Here is a 23735-nt window from a genome sequence, read left to right as displayed (position 1 = left end):
GGATTATTTTTCATTACTAAACAGCTATCTTCTTAATGACTTATTTTTATTAATTACTTGTAATTATTGAATGATTGAGCAACTAATGTTGAAATCTCAGCATTAATACAGGATTTGCGTGAGCCATGAAGCTAGCTAATAACTAACTGGCTGACCGTTGAACGGACAGCAGATCAATATGGTACCGTCCACTCCCCACTCCAGGTCAGAGCGACACGGGGCACAGAAACCTGCTGCATCTCTGTGTTTACATTGCTGAAGAATTGGCAACACACACACAAACACACACACACATAAACAGGCACACTTAATAATCTTCAAAATAACCAAAAAAAGAGTAACCCTTCATATGTCAGGTGTCTTTGATGTGCTTGTTTCATTGTACCAAAATTACAAATCAATCGACAGAGGGATCAGACAGATGGAGAGAGAAAGAGAGCGTGAGCGATAACTGATTCAAGAGAGGTAGAGACCCCAAGGAGAACCTGACGAGAGAGAGAGAGCGAGAGAGAGAGAGAGAGAGAGAGAGAGAGAGAGAGAGAGAGTTTGGATCTCCAGCTGAGACAATCCGCGCTGGAGGACTGAACACTGGATCAACTTCAGAGTCCTTGAGTCTTTCCGTCGGGAACCGACACTAGCTGATTGTATGTACCCCTCACCTCTACTATGTTAAACAGAAACTGTTTAATTCATGGCACTCATTATTTTTTCTCTTATCTAAATATGTGCGTATGTTTGTGTAAATGTTAGCCTTTCTCCCTATTTGCTAATTCACTGATTTATCTGCATTTGTACTGACATAACTATCAAGCTGGATGTCAGGGATCTGGACCTACTACATTCTAGGCAATTATTCCCAACTTTCCTTTCTTCAGGTGAATTCCTTCCTAGAGTATGTTTATATCAATGTGTACAATAATATACTTAATAGTTGTCTGGATTTCTGAACGGTATCTGCAAAACAATGCCGAAATGTAATGGCCTGTGCGGTGCAGCCTGCTACATTGCGATTTTTTTTTAGTATCTTGGGGAAGAAAAATTATCTTCAAAAATGTCCCCTTTTAGTTCCCCCCTGGTGGTTCTTTCTTTCTCCCAGGACCAGCATGCTGAGGCGAAGCGTTGGCGGTCGGTCCACGCGCTCCATCTGTCTGGTTCTGGCATGTCTGTCCCTGGCGCTGCATATCCTCCTGGCCATCTTCTGTCTCTCCGTCCTCCAGACGGCCTGTGTCCTACCTCACTCTTCTTCCTCATCTCCCCTCCATGATCCTGGAAGTACTTCCCGCCAAACAAAATCCTCCGTCATCATCTCCAACGGAATCTTTGCCAATAATGCCACTGAGTGGGAAAAGGAACCAACCGGAGATAAAATGTCCACCAAGGGTATGAGGGAGGTAGATCCGGGAGGTTCAAAGTTAGAGGCTCTGTTCAGCCACCCGTTGTATAACCTGCAACGGCCTGAAATGCAAGAAGATGATTGGTTGCTGCGAGTCAAGAACAGCGAAGATGAAGAAGAAGAGAGGGACACAGGAGGTGAGGAGGAGGAAGACAGCTACTGGTGAGTGGAAATCCATAAATAATAGATCAGGCCACTGATGCATATCGCTATTTTTTGTAGCATAGCAGTATTCTTTGCACTTGTCAACAGGGGTACAGAGAAGTACTTGAAAAGTAAAAGAAGGAACTCCATACTTTGACATTCATGATGTTTCTGCATGATTGTTGACTTTTTTATATCAGTATTTGTTTGTTTGTAGAAAGTTTGATAAGTTAGGATATGGTGAAAAACTTGATGCATTAGTTGTGAGATATAATTTCACTTAAAATCTAATGTATTTAATCTCAGAATCCAGATTTGTAGTTGATCAGGGCCTAAACACAATATGTTTGTCCATTCTCCCCTCCCATAGGCAGAGCGGTAGTGAGGAGGACGGCTACGACAAAGCTAACTGGACGGTGGCGGCTGAAACCCACCCTCCCTGGCTGCGCTTCCACCTGGGCATCTCCCGCTGGGAGCTTTACCACAGGTCCGATCCCCTGCTGGACCAGATCACCCACTACATTTCCACACAGCGTATCCTCAATGTTGGTTAGTTACGGGCTCTCATGGGTGTTAATGTGTGCGGGTGCGTTAGAGCATAATTGTGTGTTTGTGTCAGAGACATAGCCCATAAACCTGGAAGTGAAGAAAATGATCTCTAAAACATCAAGACATTTGAATAAGCACCGACTCATAAACATGTATGGTCACACTCACATAAAATGGAGAAGTTGGGGATACAATCTCTCACTCAACAATCTCCAGCTTGCGTGGTCTTTCATTTGAAAGTCTTGATAGAATCTACTCAGTCACTCACTCATCCACATTAACCCTAACCCTATTTTCTGAATACAAATGGATACACACAATACAAACTCCATTCCCACTACATACACCAACTAAACCAACTGTGAGGCCCACGCAGATAAAAAAAAAATACCCAGAAACACAAACAAAGACAAACACTCATGAACACACACACAACCACACACAAACAGGCTGTATTTGATAGAGCACAGCAGAATGAATATCAACAGTATTGTAATTTGTCTGGAGTGCTGCAGATTAAACAAAACAAGTTCCCAGCCGCGCAAGCTTTTAGTACTGGTTTCTGTCCGATATATGGAATCTCATCTTTTCCACACATTTGTTATTCATGATCTAGACTCTAGAGCTACACTGCATATATTCACTGGCTTTTTTTCTTTTCTTCAGTTTCTAAATTATGATCACTGTGGCAATTGGTATTACACAATTTGAAAGATAAAAATAATAAAGTATGTATCTGTGCAAAATGCCTTGGATCGTTTCAATATTTTTTTGTTTACTTGAAATACACTTGGCTTTTGCTATATTGCAGCAACGCTGCCTATGGGAATGCAACATGTATTGCTATGAATGAACTATAGTAGAGCTCTAGATATACCCTACATTATGTATAGAAGATGATACATTGTAGACAGCAAAACCTATGGTGGTTGATGGCAATGGAAATTCAATGTTAATGGTCTGGTTATAGTTGTGGCAGGGCACCACGTTGTGGAGAAACAGTGACAAGACATGTTGAATCCACAATCGACAAAGTGTGTTTACAGTTAGGCCTTCCTATAGCAAAGTATAAAGATATTGTATCTTTTATATGAGGAATGATACTTTGGAACTACTAACTAGAGAATAGAAGACTTGACCTATTTAGTTAGCCTACTACCAACTAGCTTTTCTACTTTTACTACTTTTGTGTCATGATGGTTTGTTAATGCTTTAAACTGGCATGTCCACTGTGACCTCAGCTAAGTATACATCTAACACATGCTTTTATCAAATGATTTAGTGTAGGCCTACCTTGCCTGTTATAGTGTTTGGATGCATATTAATATTGATGTGTCTGTTTGTATCTCTCAGTGCAGAAAAAAGGGGGTACCCAGCTAAAACTACTCATGTCGTTTCCCAATCACGGAGAGGCTCTGCTCAAACCAATGAAGTAAGACCACAGCTTCATCGTAATAGGGTGTCCTGTACATTGAATAAAGTGTAGAACAGGAAATTCTAATGGTTATGTTTGACTTTCAGTGGAAAGAATGTGGAGTTAACTTTGTGCCACAATGTCCACCATAGTCTAGGCCTACGAGTAGACTTCCCTTTGCAAGATTAACTCCTTAATGACTTCTATATTTAAAAATATTAACTCATTGGATAAAAGCGTCTGCAAAATTACTCCATAAAAAATAGTGAATAATCATTTTTGGGATTACAGGAACTATAAGAATATTTATGTTTGTCTGTGGGTGTGTCAATGTGTTCCATCGCCATTGTCAGACAGACCAGAGATGCGGAAACAGATGTTAATCTGTTCTACTTCTCAGACTTTGAGCGACACAATGCAGAGATCTCCGCCTTCCACCTGGACAGGTGAGTATCCAGCATATATTTAATTGTAGGCTGCTATAGTGACAGGAAGTGTAGAACGTGCTGTGTGTATCGAATCGATTGATAGCAGTTGAGTTAATCAAACTATCTCCTGGACAATGACCATCTAGTCTAGACCCTCTCTGTAAATGATTTTGGATGTGCTTTATAACATACAGTATATACAGCAATATAAGACTTTCTCTCTCTCTATCTCTCTCGCTCTCCCCCCTGCCTCTCTCTAATCTCTCTCTCTCTCTCGCACTCTCGCAGGATCCTAGGATTCCAACGGATCCCTCCAGTGGTTGGAAGACTTGTCGACGTCATCTCGGAAATCAAAGATGTCACCACAGACAAAAAGCTGTTGAGGACCTTCTTTACCTCCCCCGGTTTGTGCGCCACGTGAATGCATGTGTATTACAACAGAGATGGATGTTTCCTCTTGACAGTTTTGGGCTTTTAGCAGGGCTTTAAGCGCCCACAAACGACTTAAACTCTATGTTCTTCTCTTTTCACTCTCTGGCTCCCTCCAGTGGGGAACACGTGTTTCTACGGCCAGTGTGAGTACTACTGCTCCACGGAGAACCCGGTGTGCGGCGCTCCGCGTGCGCTGGAGGTGTCTCTTGCAACCATGCTCCCTGATCTCACCCTGGCACCCCGCCGGTCCTGGAGGTCACCATGGAGACGTTCCTATAGCCGCACCAAACTAGCACAGTGGGTAACAGTCTGCTGGTCATGTGTTTGTGTGTGTGGCCATTTAGTTTAGTGTGTGTGTGTTTGTAGAGAATATTGTTTATCCATCAAATTAAAGTTTCACCTTCTTAGCCAAGAATTTGTGAAAAGTTGTGAGATTTAAATTTTGTGGAGAAACATGTGTTTAGTTAATTATTTTTCAAGTTTTATCAACATCTTCCCAATCAAGTATTTTGTAATCGTACAGCCCTTCCCAGGGTTAATTATACAACCCTCTCAAGGGCAAGGAAAAAAAACTAAATTATCAAGGAAGAAACCTTGAAAAGGAACCGTTATGCACCATGTGGGATCCATCCCTCAAGGTCTGGTTAGGAGTGAAATTTGTGCCATCATGGGCAGACAAATTATGGTAGCATACCAAGCACAGCAATTGAAAGACATTTTTTATAAACGTTTTATGTCCAGGATAAGACACTGTGTGTGCGCAGGTGGGAGAAGGACCCGGCCTACTGTGACGGAGTGAAGCAAACCCCTCCCTACGACGAGGGAACCCGGCTGGTCGACCTCATGGATATGGCTGTGCTGGATTTCCTCATGGGTTGGTCACCACCTACATATGCGGCACAATTTTGAGCATAGCTAGAAGTCATATCACAGCACCGTTGGATGAACACTATGATATGTCATTGAAATAATGTTTCCAATTTCGTAATGCAACATGCTGCTTGTGGCTTGAGTGTCCGATTAATGACCTGTATCTGAAATAACTGTAAGTGGCTTCATATAAATGTCTCTACCAATTACTTAAAGAGTAAATACGAATTGATAGCTGATGACCAAGGTATTTTCTGACTCCCCAGGCAACATGGACAGACATCACTATGAGACCTTTGAGAAGTTTGGTAACAAGACATTTATGCTGCATCTTGACAACGGACGTGCGTGAGTTGCATTTGTAGAAGTCACTCAATTTGAATTGATTAATTACTGTAGACGCCCAGAAAAACAAAAGATGAATGAATAAATCAATGAAATTCTTTTTTTAAATTTTAATCTTAAATCTACAGCTTTGGACGTCACTCTCGAGATGAACCCAGCATTCTGGCCCCTCTACGTCAGTGCTGCAGGTACAACAGTGTTTCAGTCAAACTACGGAACTAATACATACTATAGACATGTTTCATGTAATATAAGACCCTTTTATTTACTACTTGGCTTTTAAGTAATCTAAGATCCAGAAGTTTGATAACGCAATAGCTGAACTTCTGGGGGTAGACTGCATGGAGGTAGATTTGCATCTTTATGTTGAGTGAAAAACTTTTTGCATTCTAATTTTTGTAAATATACAAAAAAAAAAAAATCTATAATTTTTGCAATTATTCTGAAGGCAAAAACTAGCTTTTAAGGTTTTAATAGACTATTGTATTTTATAATCAAGATTCCAATCAAAAATAATTATATTTCACACAAAAATAATTGCATTTTCCCCGTGGTCACGATGTGTTAAAATGGTGCCATATATTTCTGCGTTTCGTTTTTTTAAAATAACTTTTTTTTTAAAGAGTTGATGTGTTATGTGTTTGGTATTTACCTTATCCATTAGGCAGTTGTTCCCGTATGCAGTTATTGAAATGTTATACCGGTCCATCTGTTTGGGTAGGGAATCAAAGCGGCAAGAATGTGGTGATGGAAATTTTGGTTCTTTTTAGTGAGCTGAATCATTTGGATCTGCTCATCAACAAGAGCCGGCTCCCAAACGGCTCTTCATATTACCTTTTATAATTCAGCCCAATGTAGCCTGTTCTGACTTATGATTCATATGTGTAGGCCTATATATCACTTACATTTTTCAATCCTTCCTTGTACTGAATTATTCAAAAGTAAAAATAACATTCTGTAATATCAATAAATTAATGTAGCCGATTGTTTTCTTTGCATTTACACGTATGAGCGCAACGGGCATCCTCGCCGCTTACTTAATAGTATGATCACTGTCTATCCACACGTAATTGGTTGCATGCATGCACGTGCCGTCATTGCACAGACACATAGTATGCACGGAGCACACGTAGTGAGGAGCTCTTCATATCATTCTGCCTAGGCAAACTTTATATAGAAAAAAAGAAAACGGCTCGCGTCGGGAGCCAACTCTTTGAAACGGATCGTTCATGAGTGGCCCATCTAGTGTTGGTGTTAATCGTTGGTGATTCGGAGAGGGTGTCTTCCGTGTATGGATCCCGATTTATCTTAACAGTCTTTATTAAGCGTAGGTTACGGCCAAACAGTATCCTGGGTTTGCACCATATAAAACAGCATGTAATGTCACATTGTTCTTCATGTAAATAGGCATTTCTTGCAGCTTACCACATTAAAGGAACGAAAACCCAGAGTGATGATCTAAAATAATGTCTCCTTACTTGTCTCTGATACAACTGTAATTGCCAGCCTAAGTGGATGTCGCCCGGTCACCATGGCATACTTACTAGCTTTTGTCTGTTAATTAAAAATCTATGACGTCACTATCCTGGGAAAATTTTGGGACAACTGGTTACCTTTGTGCATTGCAAACCTCATATATTCGAATAACTGCTTGTGCAATTCATTTAAAAACCAAATGTTGATAATGCTCCTAGATGATACTAGTATAGCTATCTATCTAGCCAAACAAAATTGGTAGAACCATCAAATAATCTTGGTTAGCTGAGTTGGAAGGGTGAAATCGGGTACAAAATCGGGCTAATCATCCTGTAGTGTGTCCCTAGCATTGGGAAACAAAGCAACATATTAATTTTGCTCAAGGATGCCTACAGGTACGTTGGAGATCAAACCCATTACATGTTGGTTGGGTGTCAAGGACCCTAACCATACAGAACCAATTTGCGTACAAAGATATAATTTGTTGGATTACATCAAATTATAAAAACACCTAATTTTCACTTATTCTCTTTACAGAATCCGACGTTCCACTCTCCTACGTTTACGCCTCATGTCCCGGCCGGGCTTCCGTTTGAGTGATGTCATGCGTGAGTCGCTGGACCGGGACCCCCTTGCTGTCATCCAACCCCTTCTCTCAGAAGCACATCTCTCCGCATTGGACCGTCGCCTAGCAATGGTATTGCAGGTGTTGCGCACCTGTCAAGATCTTCGTGATGATGCTGTCTACGACGATTTAGAGGGACACTATGAAGAACCAGACTGAAAAATAAACGACATCAAAACTTTTGAAACTTGTTTCCAAGCGCTTTCAATGCGACAGCAGTGCTCGCTTTAGGGTACTTATGATTAGGGACAGCAATGACATCACACAGAGGAAGCGGTGTTGAGGAGCTCATTAGCGGTAAATAGCAACAGCTGAGGCGGCAGGTAGTCTCAGGAATTGAGACTCTGGGTTGAGAGTCTCTCTCGCGGGTTGGTCACCTGGAGACGAGGTGCCAGTGCAGCGTGTTACAGAGAGAGTTGTTCGCCTACGATGGCTCTGGATTTGGGGTGAGTACCACGCAACTAACCCCCTATATAGGCAAGATTGCACTCTCCCAGGGAAAGGTTAGGAACATACTTCAAGTCTGACGCACCATGTAGGGACAGACATTAGGTTACGGGCTGTCTTCCAAGATAAATAACGGTAGAGGTCTGGCGGATAACACCGTTGTCTGGAGAAATCAACAGGTCTGCTATGCTGACTGATGTTTTCGTGTTTTCACAACCTTCTACCTGCGAAAGTGGCCTGGAACGGCAGTCAAAACCGTAACTCACTACCAGAGCTAGTGAGCGGAGCTGAGTGGTGCGAATATCCCTCTCCTTGCTCAGGCGGCTGTTCACCCGGCCGCTCCTCCGCTCAAATTCGCGTCATTGCGCTCTGGTAGAAGATTCTAGCCATTTTAGAATATGGCCATTCTGACCATATTCCGACCAATAAACAGACCCACTGCCGGTCAAAGTGAAGGGTGTTACCCCCGAGAGACCATTGGCCCTGGAGGGAACGTTTCCCCTGTACTCCTCGAATACGGTCTGGAAACCGACAGCAGGAAAGGTCTAACACAGGGCAACGTGGTTGTATTAGGAAGAAATTAATTCTGGGTGGATTTGGGCATGCCTCAGACTCCGGGGTGTGAGCAGTATCCGAGCGGAACAGAGCGGCCGCTCTGGCCTTTAAATTAAAAAGCGTTCCGCGCTCAAGCAAAATTCGATCCGCTCCGCTTCTCGCTCCGCTCACTTGCTCTGCACCCATGAACTGGTACCAGATCGGTGTACTCCCAGTTACAGCTTTTGACGCCACACACATAAACAACAATGGCCGCCCCTGTTGGTACCAGACATAGGTGATTCAACACATTGTAATCAAAACATAACACATACGACTGTGTACCACTACAGGTTATGTTTACTAAATGAAGCCCAAAATATGTCGCAGACAAGAAATCGCTAGTATCAGCTACCGCTATCTTACGTTACCGTTAGAAAGCCTAACCTGAATCCTGCCAATGGCACAATATTAAGCTTTGACCGTGTGCCAAATGTCATTATTTTTATCATCAGACGCACAAATCCGCTCTACATAAATATAACGAAACCGACTTTCACTCAATCAGTTTATCTGGATGATGAGATGCAGGGTTATTTTGATGAGGACAGGATCAAGCACCTCCTGACTCACCTATATCAGTCCCCGCAGGGATTTAATTTTTTGGATGAAGAATACACCTGTGCCCTGTACTACGAACCTCGATTAGTTGGTTAGTGAGGTATGTTGCACTCAAAGCCTGGGTTAGTTTTGACACGAAAGTCGATCGCTGTATCACCATGGTCACTTACGCTCTCAACCAGCTATGTCTATGTCTGTCAGCTATGTCTGTCGGGTTAGATTGGCGTGTGACCGTCCTTGTTGGACCTTATGTAGGCAAATCTTACTGTTGCACAGTGTGTCTCCAAGAGAGTGGTAGATTGGAGGGAGAGCATCAGTCTTGAATTTCTGCGTGCAGGGTTCGTCTCCCAAGTGATGCGCATTTATGTGAAGCTTAAATAGTCCCAATTCTTATGTAATAAGGAAAACTTATTCACTAAAGTAAAGGAAAGGAAATATTTTTTTTTGCTTATTTCGCACTTGAACCCATGTTCTCAAGGCCGTGCTGGCACCACATCTATGGGGTTAAAAGGCATGATGATGGACCAGCTAGATTTGAACCCCTGTCGCTGGCATTCGGGTCTTATAGTAATCCACTACGCCACCGCCACTACCTCTCAGCTGTTGAAAACATATGCGACATATTTCTTACATTGGGTGTATTTAAAGTGAATTCCCTAAATTATAGAATAAGGCAGGTTGGACGTTGCTTATGCATTTTGAAATCATCACTCTATTGAGATTTATGGCGAACAATGCATTTCGCATAGTTACTATATAGACAAAGCCATGTTCTTTTTGAAAAAAGTTTGCCGAGTCAGGATCGCTTGTAACTCACTTTATTTGGTAAAGGTTCACTATGATATCTATGAAGCAAAAGGAGAGGAATTGCATTATGCATGCGTGGAGATACGCTTAGTAGGGCATCTGATGGATGCGTTACCTGGAGCGTTCTGGCCCCCTGGGCATTGTGTTGTGGCTTTAAAACTGGGCAGGCTTGGACTCAGTTATGTGCTCTGAATGGCTAAGCATGGTGCTGAACTCCCGCCTCCTGGATACCCGTATGTGTACTCTGTGCTGATCCCTCGCGGCTATGTGTTGGCATTGCAACTTGATTTCTGGCTTGGTGCTGACCTCTTGTGGCTATGTGCAGGAATTACACTTGTTTTTGTGGCCTTGAGCGTCTGGGTTTCTCAAATACCCTGGCCGCTCATATCTCTAGAATTGACACATGATGAATGCACATGCAGTGGAATGGACATGCAGCGGCGCCAGGATTTTGATTGTGGGTGGGCCTCCAGAAAACTGGATGGGTCAGTTAAAATAAGCCCAAAAAGTAACCCAGGGTTCCCCTTCATCTCCATTTCAGCGCTTTTCTGAAGCACTGACGACAGCGACTCAGAGCCTGTGTGGCTCTTGTGTCGCTGTCCTCAGCTCAGAGCTGAAGCGGACAAAGACATACACCTTGGCAGTAAGCCTAACTTAATTTATCTCTTTTGAACGTTCAATACACAAAAAGACTGAAACAGAATTATATCTTTGGAGGGTCGGTTTCTCTCTCCATTTATTTACCCAGCAAGGCGGGCAGGGAACTGTCCAAAATATTTAACAGTTTCTTATAAATTTAGAATGACAGAAGAACTGTATGGACATGAAATAACAGCAGCATTGAATCTGACACAGCTGCTAAACACAAACGGCAGGAAAACGATCAAAAATTATTTCTCCTGTAGCTTATTTACTTAAGAATAATTAAATTAAGAACATATCTAACCATATAAACCAGAGGTCTTCAACATGGGGTCCGCGGAGGTACTGCAGGGGGGCCGCGAAAGTTTTGGTTGATTAGAGATTTCTTTTAAATTCCCCAGCAATTTTTTCCACAAATTGAAATGTCTAATAACATATTTAAGTTTTGACTAAATGTACAATGCCATTTGACTGAATGTAAAATGAAAATAAATGCACTCACATGTCGTCTTTTATTTGTTCTTCACAGGGTCGGATGGAACGGCAGGTGGAAGATCCCCAAAATTAAAATCAAAATGATTTTAAATAAAAATATAATAAATTGATATTTGTTAGTGTACAGCTGTCTTGTCTTTTGAATAGGCTTGGGGTCAACATTAGCAACAGCCACCAGCCAAAAAGTAGTTAAAATATGAATGTGGCTTTTAGATTTCAGACTAGATTTTGTGGGTTCTATAAAGGGCAAATAAGGACTGCACCATGCAGATCCGCCCTAACGTCCTTGCAACGTTATGGCAACCTTTTTGAAGAAGGTTGCTACAATGTCGCTAGTATGTATTTTCGTTGCCACGACGTCGCCAGGACGTGGTAGTTACGGACGAGCAACATCGCCAAGATATGTTGCGGCAACGTGATCGCGTCTTTCATCCGCACGTATCGGCAATGTTAAAACTTACGTGGCGGCAACGCATGATTGGTCATAAAGTGCGTAAGCTGGGTTGATTATCCTCTGCCGATACCTATAGTATCTTCACTACAATACAATTACATTTTTTTTATTATGCAGATACCTAGCCACTGAGGCCTCCACTGTCTCCAGCATTGTCCCTAATGTTGCCACTGCAATCTGGGACTGTCTTGTGGAGGAGTACATAGCTGTGCCCAGCAGAGATGAGTGGAGGTCCATTGCAGGGAGGTTTGAGGAGCGGTGGAATTTTCCTCTTTGCTGTGGAGCATTGGATGGGAAGCATGTGGTCATCAAAGCCCCTGGTCACTCACGATCCCAGTTCTTCAGCTATAAGGGAACTTTCTCTCTTGTTCTCTTGGCGGTTGAAGACGCGGAATATTGTTTCCGGGTGATTGATGTCGGGGGCTACGGAAGAACCAGCGATGGTGGGATTCTGGCCAACTCTGCTTTTGTTGCAGCGCTCCAGTCTGGCACCCTCCAACTGCCTGCTGACCTGCCACTAACAGGAGCTGACCACCTAGGACCACAGCCACATGTCTTTGTGGCTGATGAGGCCTTTCCACTTCGGAAAAACCTCATGAGGCCATTCCCTGGTCGCAACCTGGCGAGAGCGCCGGGTTTTCAACTAACGTCTGTCCCGAGCTTGGCTGGTTGTTGAGAATGCCTTTGGGATCCTTTCTTCCCAGTGGAGGGTCTACAGGCGCGCCTTGGAGGTCAACGTAGAAGTTGCGGAGAATGTGTGTGAAGGCTACCTGTGTTCTCCACAACTTCATGCGGAGGACCCCCCCCCCCAAGTCATTGAGGGGGAACATCCCAGCAACTGACGTGGACCCACTGCCAGGTCTGGGAAGAGTTGCTGCCAACAAGTGAGGGAAGCAATCAGGATTCGGGAGGCCTTCACGTCCTACTTCTCTGCTGAGGGAACCGTCCAATGGCAAGAGAACATGTAGCGCACCAGCACACCCAAAATGGCTCTTTGAAGAGCCAGATAAAGCCTCTCCTCAAAAAAATAAAGCCTCTCCTCAAAAAACCAACGCTTGATACCACTGACATCCAGAATTACAGACCGGTATCTCTTCTTTCATTCCTCTCTAAAACATTGGAACGTGCCGTCGCTAACCAACTGTCCTCCTATCTCTCATCTAACAACCTGCTTGACCCTCACCAGTCAGGCTTCAAAAAAGCACACTCCACTGAGTCCCTCCGTGCGGCCAGAGCCTCGTCCCTCTCATCGGTTCTCATTCTCCTTGACTTGTCTGCAGCATTTGACACTGTGGTGTCAAATGCTGCTACAACTACCAGATCCTTCTCGCCACTCTCGCCGAGCTTGGCATAGCTGAATCTGCCCTTTCCTGGTTCACGTCCTACCTGATGAATCACACTTATCAGGTAACATGGAATGGCTCCCTGTCCAAACCTTGCACGCTTGATACAGGTGTCCCTCAAGGCTCGGTACTGGGGCTTCTGTTCTCCCTCTACACCAGATCTCTGGGCTCTGTAATTACATCCCACGGCTTTTCCTATCACTGCTATGCTGACAACACTCAGCTATTTCTCTCCTTTCCCTCATCTGACAAAGCCCTGATTGCAACACGCATTTCTGAATGTCTGGCAGAAGTCAGCCCCTGGACAACTGCCCATCACCTGAGGCTTAACCTCAACAAGACTGAGCTCCTCCTAATACCAGGGAAAGATTGCCCACACATGGACTTACTGGTCACTGTTGAGAACATCACTGTATCTCCTTCTCCAACTGCCAAAAACCTTGGTTTAGTGTTGGACAATCAGTTATGCTGCACCGCAAACATCACTGCGGTGGCCCAATCCTGCAGATTTGCACTTTACACCATCCGCAGGATCCGGCCCATCCTCACAAGGGAAGCAGCTCAGCTTCTAGTCCAATCACTGGTCATCTCCCGCCTCGACTACTGCAACTCGCTCCTGGCTGGACTCCCTGCCTCTGCGATTAAACCCTTGCAGCGCATCCAGAATGCGGCAGCGCGCCTCGTGTTCAACCTACCAAAGTTCTCACATGTAACCCCCCTCTTCCGAGACCTCCACTGGCTCCCTGTAATAGCTCACATCAGATTCAAGATGATGGTACTGGCATACAAGGCAGTCGATGGAACTGCCCCTGCCTACCTCCAAGCATTAGTAAAGCCACACACCCCAGCTCGATCTCTCCGCTCAACTACCTCAGCTGGACGTCTGGTACCGCCATCGCTAAGAGCAAGCAAAGGTCGATCAGCAAAGTCACAACTTTTCTCTGTTTTGGGACCTCAGTGGTGGAACGAGCTCCCTACCGATGTCAGGACCGCAGAGTCGCTCAACAGCTTCTGCAAAAGACTCAAAACTCACCTGTTCAGAGTTCATCTCGACTCTGCATAGAAACCAATGCACAGCCACCATTGAATGTTGTACGTACTGGCACTTGTACATTGCACTTATTCAAGGTACTTAATTGTGTAGCATCTACAGTAGCTGCTATCGTTGCTTTACACGGGGAATGGGTTAGCCTAGCGATTGTAATACTTGCACTTGGTTCTATGAACATCTTTACTGTACCGACAGCGATATATTGTTTCACTTCTTATGACAAATGTACTTATTGTAACAAATGCACTTATTGTAAGTCGCTTTGGATAAAAGCGTCTGCTAAATGCCCTAAATGTAAATGTAAATGTAAGAGCCACCTACACATTACTGTTGAGCAAACCTTCTGAAATGACTATATTTACTGTGATCTTCTGACTTAATGAAGCATGTCTCCTTAACATACAACAGTAATATGCCATTATTAACTAAGTTTGTTAATGTTAAAGTTTGTTTATATTTTGAAATCAGGTAACTGTGACGGTCCTGAGCTGTCTTGCTTCCCTTCTGCTGGCCTCTATTCTTCTTCCAGGGAAGCTGATTGGCTGGCCACCTCATTGAGGGATTGAAATCACCTGCCGGAAGCCTGCATAAGAATGGGGGAATCCAACATGGCGCTCTCGCTCTCCCACCTGGAAGGCTGGTGCTGCCTGGCACCTGGGTTTTGTTTGGGGTTATTCTAGCCCTTTAGCCTTTGTTTGCATACTCATACTTTAGTTTAACTGTAAACACCACACTACACTACAGAATACTGATTTGTGGGCTTTTTCGAGTTACTAAATAAATGTAACGTACATTTAACTGTCGCTGTGTGGACCTCCCGTTCTTGGTTGTGCTTTTCAACGAGCAGGGCACAACATAGCTGACAAAAATACCTTAAGCAAAGTTGCTTGGACCCCAAAATCTGTGGCACAAAATAATTTGCAACCTTTCCCTCAAGAAACATAAATGGCCATTCAATAAAGAATATGAAGCCACATTTTTTGAATAAAAATAATAATTTATTGGGGTGTGTGTGTGTGTGTGTGTGTGTGTGTGTAAACAAAAAAAAATGGGCATGGATCATTCCCTGCAACGATTGTCACCCCAGTGAACCTATTCACTGAATGGTCCAAATTGATTGTCCAACTTGAGCAGTACTGGATTATAGTAACTGTTAGCATCATGCAATAATTTATGAATTTGAACTTGTTCTTTGGCATGGGGTGGCAATCGTTGCAGGGAAGTTAGTATCCCTTTCCCGTTGCAGGGAAGTTAGTATCCCTTTAAAAAAATGTTCCTCCTCAGAGAGAGGCGCTGGAGGAGGAGGAAGAGGAGGAGGCGGAGGCGCTTGAGCAGGTAGAGGCGGCCTCCTCAAAACCTCAAGGAGGCACTTATCTATCTCACTCTCCCTCTCCCTCCCCCCCACTCCTTCTTTTCTGTGTCCTCACTGTTTCAAATGGAAACAACATTTTTGGGGTCAGGTCAAAATTACATTCAACATGAAAGGCTATGAGTACATAACTAGTCATACCCATAACATACCATTCACGCATAGGGACCCTCATAACCACATAAACAAAGTGTAGCATAAAATAGATGTAATTTCCCACATGTTAAATGACATACCTGGGGCAATAGGAGGAGTGGTGACAGCAACAGTTGGTGGCGGTGGAATGGGTTCAGAGGCAGCAGCAGCCTCCGGCTGCTCGCAGCTTGTACAGCTTAGATCTTCTGAGGTGACAAGAGGTAGTTATCAATCTATAGAACAAATCATGAGTTTGTCATACTGTGTATGGGCGTGCATGTGTCTTCACTTATCGACCAACCTCCTAGGTCACTCGCTGTCCCTGCTGCTGCCTCTGAACCCTGGTCCTCGACTGGGTACTCTGCAATCCCGTCTTCCTTGACCCCCAGCCCCATATTGCTACTGGTCTCCCTCGGAGTAACAAATGGGAGAAAGGAGGAAAGAACCACCGGGTGGTTAAAATTATCTTTTTAAAACAATAAAAAAAGAAAGAAGTGAATGGACAAATTAGGAAACACAAACACAGAACAATTTCTAAATATGGGTTAGCCCATACGTAAACATTGACAAAATGATCTCTCCTTGAACAAAAGAACAAGCTGCAGTTGGGTGTATGGATGGTATGAGATTAACTGATCATAGGTGACTGCGGCTTCTGTTCAGACCGTCATCATGTGAATGTAGCCTTAGCCTACACAGTTCACCTCGTCAGTCCAAGCATTGTTCATGATGAAATAAAGATCAGTTCAACGGGAGCATTAGTGCCAGGCCGACACACACATTTATTTTTGTCTTGTAATCTCCCTGCTTCTAAAATGGGCGAACATCTCCGGCCAGCGCTCGTCCGCCCAGTGGACGAGCGCTTTCCACTGTGCAGATTAAATTGCGCACCATTCCACGATTATCTCTGTTGCGTATGCCCTCACACATTGTTGAAAGCACATGCTGGATGCTTTAATCTTTCTGTGTTTTTTAGTTAAAGGTCCCATGGCATGAAAATCTCACTTTATGAGGTTTTCTAACATAAATATGAGTCCCCCTAGCCTGCCTATGGTCCCCCAGTGGCTAAAACTTGCATTCGGTGTAAAACGAGCACTAGGTGTTCTGCTCGCCTTTGGAAAAAACGGAGGCTCAAGCGCACTGATTTGGAATGTGGTCCCTTATGTCGGCATAAGAATCTAAACTCCTCCCCTTTCTCTCCCTGGCCCGCCCAGAGAATTTGGCCCGCCAATGAGACACGACCGTGCGAGCACCTCGTGTGTGTGTGTGATTGCACAGTGTTTACTGTTGATGTTATGGCGTATTACACGTCGGTTCTTTGACATCTCTTGTATTTCCACAAAGAGACTGTAATTTGGGTTATCTCAGCCATGGTTGAGAAGGAATTGGGGGATTGGAACTTTGGCTTTGACTCCCTGAAGTATGAACTGCGACATGCTGCCTGCCGCCGGTTGCCGCGAGGCACCACCACCGTGAAGCACAACCGCCGCGAAGCAGCACCGCCCGGCAGCGGGCAGCCGGCAGTAGGCAGCGCGCGGTTCAGTCTTCTTCAGATTGATGTGGAAGTGGAAGAACCAGAGACGTCAGAGAACCCGACGAAGTTGTTTGTGATTCATAATATCGTCTGGAGGCGCACACAGCTTGGCCGTGATAATATGTATTATATGATATAGATATCTATGTATTATAATACATAGATGTATGTATGCTGAATAAACAACATGTTTTCAAGCTCAAAAATAATCGTTTGAATAATCATGATTTCAATATTGACCAAAATAATCGTGATCATGATTTTTCCCATAATCGAGCAGCCCTACCTGGTTGACGAAGAATTAAACCTGAAGGTAAGTTTGATGTGAAACAACTTAACTAAATATGTATTTTCTGTGACACAAAACATAATTTCTCAATAATATATATATATAAAAAGCATTTTCCTAACAGATAGAGGAAGTAAGGGCTCTTTGCAAAGCCTGTGGGTTAGATAACAAGGGCTCAGACAGACCTTGCGGTCCAACTACAGCAAAAAATGTCCAATAGGGTCACTTACAACAAAGTCTTTGAGAAGGTGTGGGGGGCTTCTGGTGAGTGAAAGAATATGTGAATCCAATACTTGTTTAATTTAATCTGACAATAATTTCGTTTGTGTAAATGAGCAACAGCTTTATCATTAAGTTATGTATATTAGGCATTTTTTCGGAGCGTAAAGATGAATATTGTGAGATTACTAACAAAACACTTCTGTTGTCTTGTAGGTGGCTTGGCTGTCATCACTTGCCCGTGTGGCGTTGTGTATTCTGTAAAATTCAATTTCAGAGCAGAGAGCCCACGTGAATATGTTGATATGCTGCTGTCATGGAAACACTTCCCAAACATTTCAGTCTATGACTACGCGAGGGGATTAGCAATGCATGCCAACAGAAGACAGCCGGACACGTTTGAACCATTTCAGGGGAGGTTATTGGAGCCAACTGTGGAGAACATTAAGCAGGCATCAGATGGCAAGCTTAAAGTCCATATGCCTTGGTTGAAGAACCCCAAGGTGCCAGAAGATAAAAATGGCCACCCACTAACTGGCTCATTGGAGCATTATGCTCTTTGTGATGTCTTCCACCAGAGCAACAGTCAAGATCCAAGTGATGTCCTTAGAAAGATCGGACTCGTGCCTGAGCTTGTTGGTCAAATAAACAGCCATTGTGTGGAACAATTGTTTTCAGGAATTTCATTTCGTCTTTATTTCAAACAAAAATAAATAAATAAATAAGAAAAGCAAGTATGACACATCATACAAATACACATAACACAAAACAACAATAATTATAAAGTGTCATAAACAATATTTATAAAATAAATGTAGTGTCTGTGTCCGAAAAGGAGGAGAGGAGAGGAAGCCGACGCTTATATATTCCCACCCCTTGTTCAACTGCTCGTAATTATCTGCTATGCATTTTTCAGTTTTAAACAACTATTTACATAATGCGCATTCAGATTATTCATATTTATACAATACACTTATATTAACAACATTTACAAAGCCTTAGAATATATTTTTTAAAGTGACAAAAATAAAGAAACAAACGAAAACAAAGAAAACAAAAGCCCCAAATCACTTATCCCAATACAACCTGTGAAGCTAATATCACACTCAAAATCACCCGAATTCATCACAATAACAAATGAGGAAAAATAATTATTTCCTCAACATGACAACACCCTCCAACCATATATTTCTACAAAGAAATATTTTACACCATCACAATATGGCGAGGAACCAGAAAACAAAGGAATAATTCTGTAAGATTGTTCCTGCAAATACTGAAATGCAATTAGATAGCCATGGAAAAATCATGGGTAATCTATAAAATACATATACTATAACAATGTTTGGAATTTCAATGTTTCAGTTTCTTTAAAAAACATTTAACATTTAGTTCAACAGTCCCTCCCCCACTACCTGTACTGTGCACCATGTCATCAAGCCGCATTAATAACAGTGAGGAACTAAAAACGTGTAAGTCAGATGCTTCTTCAAATTATATTTGTATGTTCCAATGTGGACTTTGTCATAATTATTGAAAATCTTTTTGGGTGGTCTTTCCTCTAGCTACTGATGACAGTGAGCTGGATGACTTTACTAGTCTTCAGAAAGTAACGGCGAGCAGAGCATGCTGGGGACAGGAGCTTCTGGACATACAGACACAGCAGGTGAAGTGTACTACAAAGACATTGTACTTATCTGTAAAGTGTACTTAATAATAACATTGACTGTATTTCCTTCCCTTGATCCTGCTTCCTTGTGGCTATGTGGAGGTGATGCAGCTTGTGTGTTCGATCCTGCTTCCTTGTGGCTACATGAGGGCAGCTTATGTGCTTAAAATACGGAACATACATCAATTCCAATTTGATGCGTGAAAAAGAGGCATAGTTGGTGGGGCTGTTTTGACCCCATTAGGCCATTTATTTATTTATTTATTTTTTGAATTCCAGCCTGTTGGCTTATCCTGTTACAACTGTGTTCTAAGCTTGTATGCATGTTTAGGAGGGTTAAGAATAGCAGAAGTATTGTACTGTTTAATTGACTTTCATATATACTGCGTTCACCGAAACTTGGCTCAGATCTTAGCCCCTGGGCCTTGGAAGACTTACTGTGGATGATCTTCGTTTTTTTTTTTTATTATTTCAGAAATAAACCATCTGATTCTACCTTCTACTTAAACATGTGTACTCTCCACACTACAGGGTGTACCCAGGCAAGGTCTTTCCAACAACTGTGGGGTGTTTGTGTTGATGGTAAGAAAATGGCTATTCAGTATATTATGAATATCTCGTATAGTTGTTTTTATTTTTATAAACATAAATATAAACCACTTCTCCTAATTTACAGTACGTAATGTACATTGTAATGGATGGAAGGTGGGACTTTACTGACGCATGTTTACATCAAGTGGACAAGTGTATCATCACTAGTGGAGGAAATTTTGTTTTGGCACTCTCTTGATTTGTATTTGTTAACCCATTTGACTATTGTTTCTTTTGTCAGTCAAACATGAAGCAAATACGGCGATGGTGGTGCCTTGTTCTGTTGAAGAACTTCCCCATGCTGTAAGTGTCTTGGATTGGGCTTAACGTTTCCTTTACAGTTCTGAAATTTGCTTCACTGCACGAAAAGGCTAGAGATGCTCCAACAGCATCCAGCTCTGAAGGATCAGGAAATGTATAGACTGTTAATCCAGGTGAATCCATGTAGTCCTACACCTATTCCGAGTATTTGTGAGATCTGATTGATTCTATTACGCTTCTACTTCCAAATTAAGTTGTACAGATATCTCCATCAATATACAAGTTATAGCCTACTCCATGGCTGATCTATTGCACTACTAGGGCCTACTTTTATTATTCCATTGAATTAGCCTACTCAACATTACAGACAATCTGTTTTATTTCCAGACAAAACTGAAGACCAGGAACTGGAACCTGGTATGTAATATGTGTGTAATGCTGGAGGTTGTGGTATTTATAGCCAGATGAAATAGTTCTGACGACTAGTTGAATAGTGTTTTTTATCACTGAAAACTCATCAGTAGAAGTAGCCTTTGTTTGCATACCATTTTGTGGTTTTGGGAGAGTAAGGTGTCAATTATTGTGTTATTTTGTCAAGTACAGACACAAATTATTTTTCTTTCTTCTTCAAGAAAGATGATGCTGTCCTGAAGGACACAATTCAGGCAGCAGCATGGTGCCAGTTGCAGTCCTTCAAGGATAGCGTTTCTCTCCCAGAGGTCATTGGGATGGAAGGTTGGGAGCAGGAGGCAGCATCAACACAGCGCAAATCCAATGACGGCGGGGACGAGGAAGAAACTCGTAAAAAAATGACCCATTCCTATTCTCATTCAGATCACATACTGATTATGAACTGTTCTGTGTGGAGATGATAGACAGGAGAAACCTGAAGGTGTTTGCCTCTTTTGAGTAGAAAGTTTGTTCTTTGTTTGTTCTACTCTTAATTGATAATTTTATGTTAATAGTTTACAATCTATTTTTTTGTAGTTATTTTTAAATTGTTCTGTTGAATAAAAAGACTGTTGTTAGCGCTCCTGTGACTGGTGTAACTTAATGTGCTTCACACATTTAGCTTTTCATTATGTCTATTGAGGTACATTTTTTGCCCGTAGATGTGGTCACTTCGTTATTCCTCAAATTACATCTGTTAAGGTCATACCTTGGGGTCCCAGTCTTCATAGTTCCCAAAATCGAATTTTGGCTCTTACTTAGGTCATAGGCAGTTGGGCCTGTAACTCTCACAGACATACGGGTACACTTAATCATTTTACAGACATAGATACTGGCTTAATTTGTCTGTATAGATCTCCGTGCTGACCCTTGGGAGACACAACTATTTTAACACTCACAGGATCATCTATGACCTCATAAGGAAACTGTTACAAGATAGCATAAGCAATCAACGTGGTACGTAGGGATGTCCATTGTTAACCTGTTGACCGTTAAGATCTTTAACTGGTTAATACTAAAGGTTAAACATTAAATAATCGAAATCTTTCTTATATCCGGTTATTACTCCCAAGTATGCTACTGCGGCATGCAGGACTCTTATTTTGATATCACTAAACCGGATGTACGATTGCGTACTACAGAGTGGGTAACGGCTGCGGCCTGCTGCAATACAATCGTCTGCAGCGGGAGGCGGGGCTTGACCGTCCAGCAGGTCAAGCCCCGCCCATGACACACGCGTCACACGCCAAGCTCTGCGTAGAAGTTCAGGGACAGTCGGGATTTCGGAAACTCAGTAGAAACAGCGCCTGGGGAGGATTTTCCCCTACTACTACCCTATAAAAACTGTCTTTGCAATGTCTTTTGCAGCGACATATTGTGTTTTTGCTATTAATAGATAGGTTTGTCATTGTTTGTCATTAACGGAAACCCGAGAACAGCAAAATGCAGAGAAGTGAGTGATTATTTTATAGGCTACATCAATTATGTAGGCTATAAAAATTAGACTGTACAACAATCAAAGAAAGCATTATATAATTTTTCTATAATTTTACTATCTTCCAATGATGTAGGTCTGCATCAGTCTAAAAAACATACCTTGAAAAACTTTTTTTCACCCCTTCTCACCTATACAGCATCATGACCTGTATTGATGTGTCACTGCCTTTGTTACTGTATGTGCCCGTTTATGTGGAGTGTATTTTGGGACTTGTCCAGGTAATCAAGGGCAGTGGTTCTCAGTTGACTGGTTAAGTAAAAAAGTGCAACCCTTTTCATGGAATATCATAATGATAGATGATTGGAAAAAGCCAGTGATAGCAAGTAATGCAAATCATTACCAAAAGAAATGTTTCAGTAGGTCAGGCAAAAAAAATAAAATATACATCTATATATATATATGTATACACACATATAATATTGGTGCAGCATTCATGCAGACCAAGTTATTTCAATGCCTTTTTTCTTGATCCATAAAGATGTTATGAAGTGGATGATCCTGGTGGTTGTTCTGAATGGCCTCTCATCTTCAGTGTACATCTCTCCACCACCAAGTAGTTTTCCCAGTTTTTTTGCCTTGCATCCTTGTGTCTGATGCCACCTCACCAGCAGAATGAGAAAAGAAAACGACAATCTTGCCACCACAGACTGAAAAATCATCTGCAGCATCTAACTACAGATAAAATGACTCAAGGACTCAAGAAAATTATTTTCATTTATTGGCTTGGTTAAACATATCAACATATAACTGACCAATATAAGCAGTAGAAAACAAATAAATGAAGCATGAATGATGAGAGAGGGTCATGTCCTGTCATCTCTGTCCCTCCTGAAAGGAAAGCATAACATGTTACTCGATTTGCCGTAGCATATTCTTGAGCATGGTTGCACAGCACAGGCATCCTTGAGCATAGCTGCAGCAGGTTTGGCGACAGGCTCTGCCTTGGTTATTCGTTCCTTTAATGATCTGCTTTGCAGACCCATCCATCGGGAAACATAAAAACAGAGCCCACAGGTGGATGCTAGGTAGGAGGTGGGTTTCCAAAACCCCATAGGAGCAGCAGCAGCAAAATCTAACAATTGCTTCTTTCAGCAAACTCAGCATTGGCCTTGCACAAGTCCAATTCACACCTAACCTGTAGGTTTGTGCCAGATGTTTTTTTAATTACATGAATTGGATTGCTTGGACCAGTGAATGTTTTTTTAACAGCAAAAATACCATTTTGTGGGTCAATACACTGACAGCTTAAATGGCGTTCAGCGGTGATGTCTTTTTTCCCAGGGTGTTTCCTCTTAATATGCACCCTCAAATTGCGTCTGTTGAGTTGAAGGCCACAGTGTACACACTTGATCTTAAACTGCTTTTGTCCACGCACATGTATTTGTGGCTGATCAGCGGGAGCTGGGGCTGCTACGGGGCTCTCAGTGACAGTGGCTGCTACAGGGCTCTCAGTGACAGTGGCTGCTACAGGGCTCTCAGTGACAGTGGCTGCTATTGGGCTCTGAGCAACAGTGGCTGCTACGGGGCTCTCAGTGACAGTGGCTGCTATTGGGCTCTCCGTGACAGTGGCTGCTACGGGGCTCTCAGTGACAGTGGCTGCTACGGGGCTCACGGTGGATGTTTTTTGGCTCTTGGGAACAGATCTTACAG

The 23735-nt window shown here is 42.7% G+C and overlaps 1 protein-coding gene across 1 annotated transcript; it reads left to right on the top strand.

Annotated features, from left to right (window-relative positions):
- Positions 1–1103: 1103 nt before the first annotated feature.
- LOC307082155 (extracellular serine/threonine protein kinase FAM20C-like) lies at positions 1104–7835 on the top strand (the record flags this gene model as incomplete). The annotated part of the gene is made up of 10 exons (XM_079745629.1): positions 1104–1555; positions 1908–2086; positions 3440–3518; positions 3854–3946; positions 4217–4332; positions 4477–4657; positions 5125–5234; positions 5497–5578; positions 5704–5763; positions 7589–7835. 10 exons carry the CDS (start codon positions 1104–1106, stop codon positions 7833–7835), a joined length of 1599 nt encoding a protein of 532 aa, XP_079601755.1.
- Between the last annotated feature and the right edge of the window lie 15900 nt (positions 7836–23735).

This window comes from Pollachius pollachius (assembly GCF_949987615.1).
Source record: "Pollachius pollachius genome assembly, chromosome: 11".
NCBI lineage: Eukaryota > Metazoa > Chordata > Actinopteri > Gadiformes > Gadidae > Pollachius > Pollachius pollachius.
This window is presented reverse-complemented; position numbering and strand designations above follow the sequence as displayed.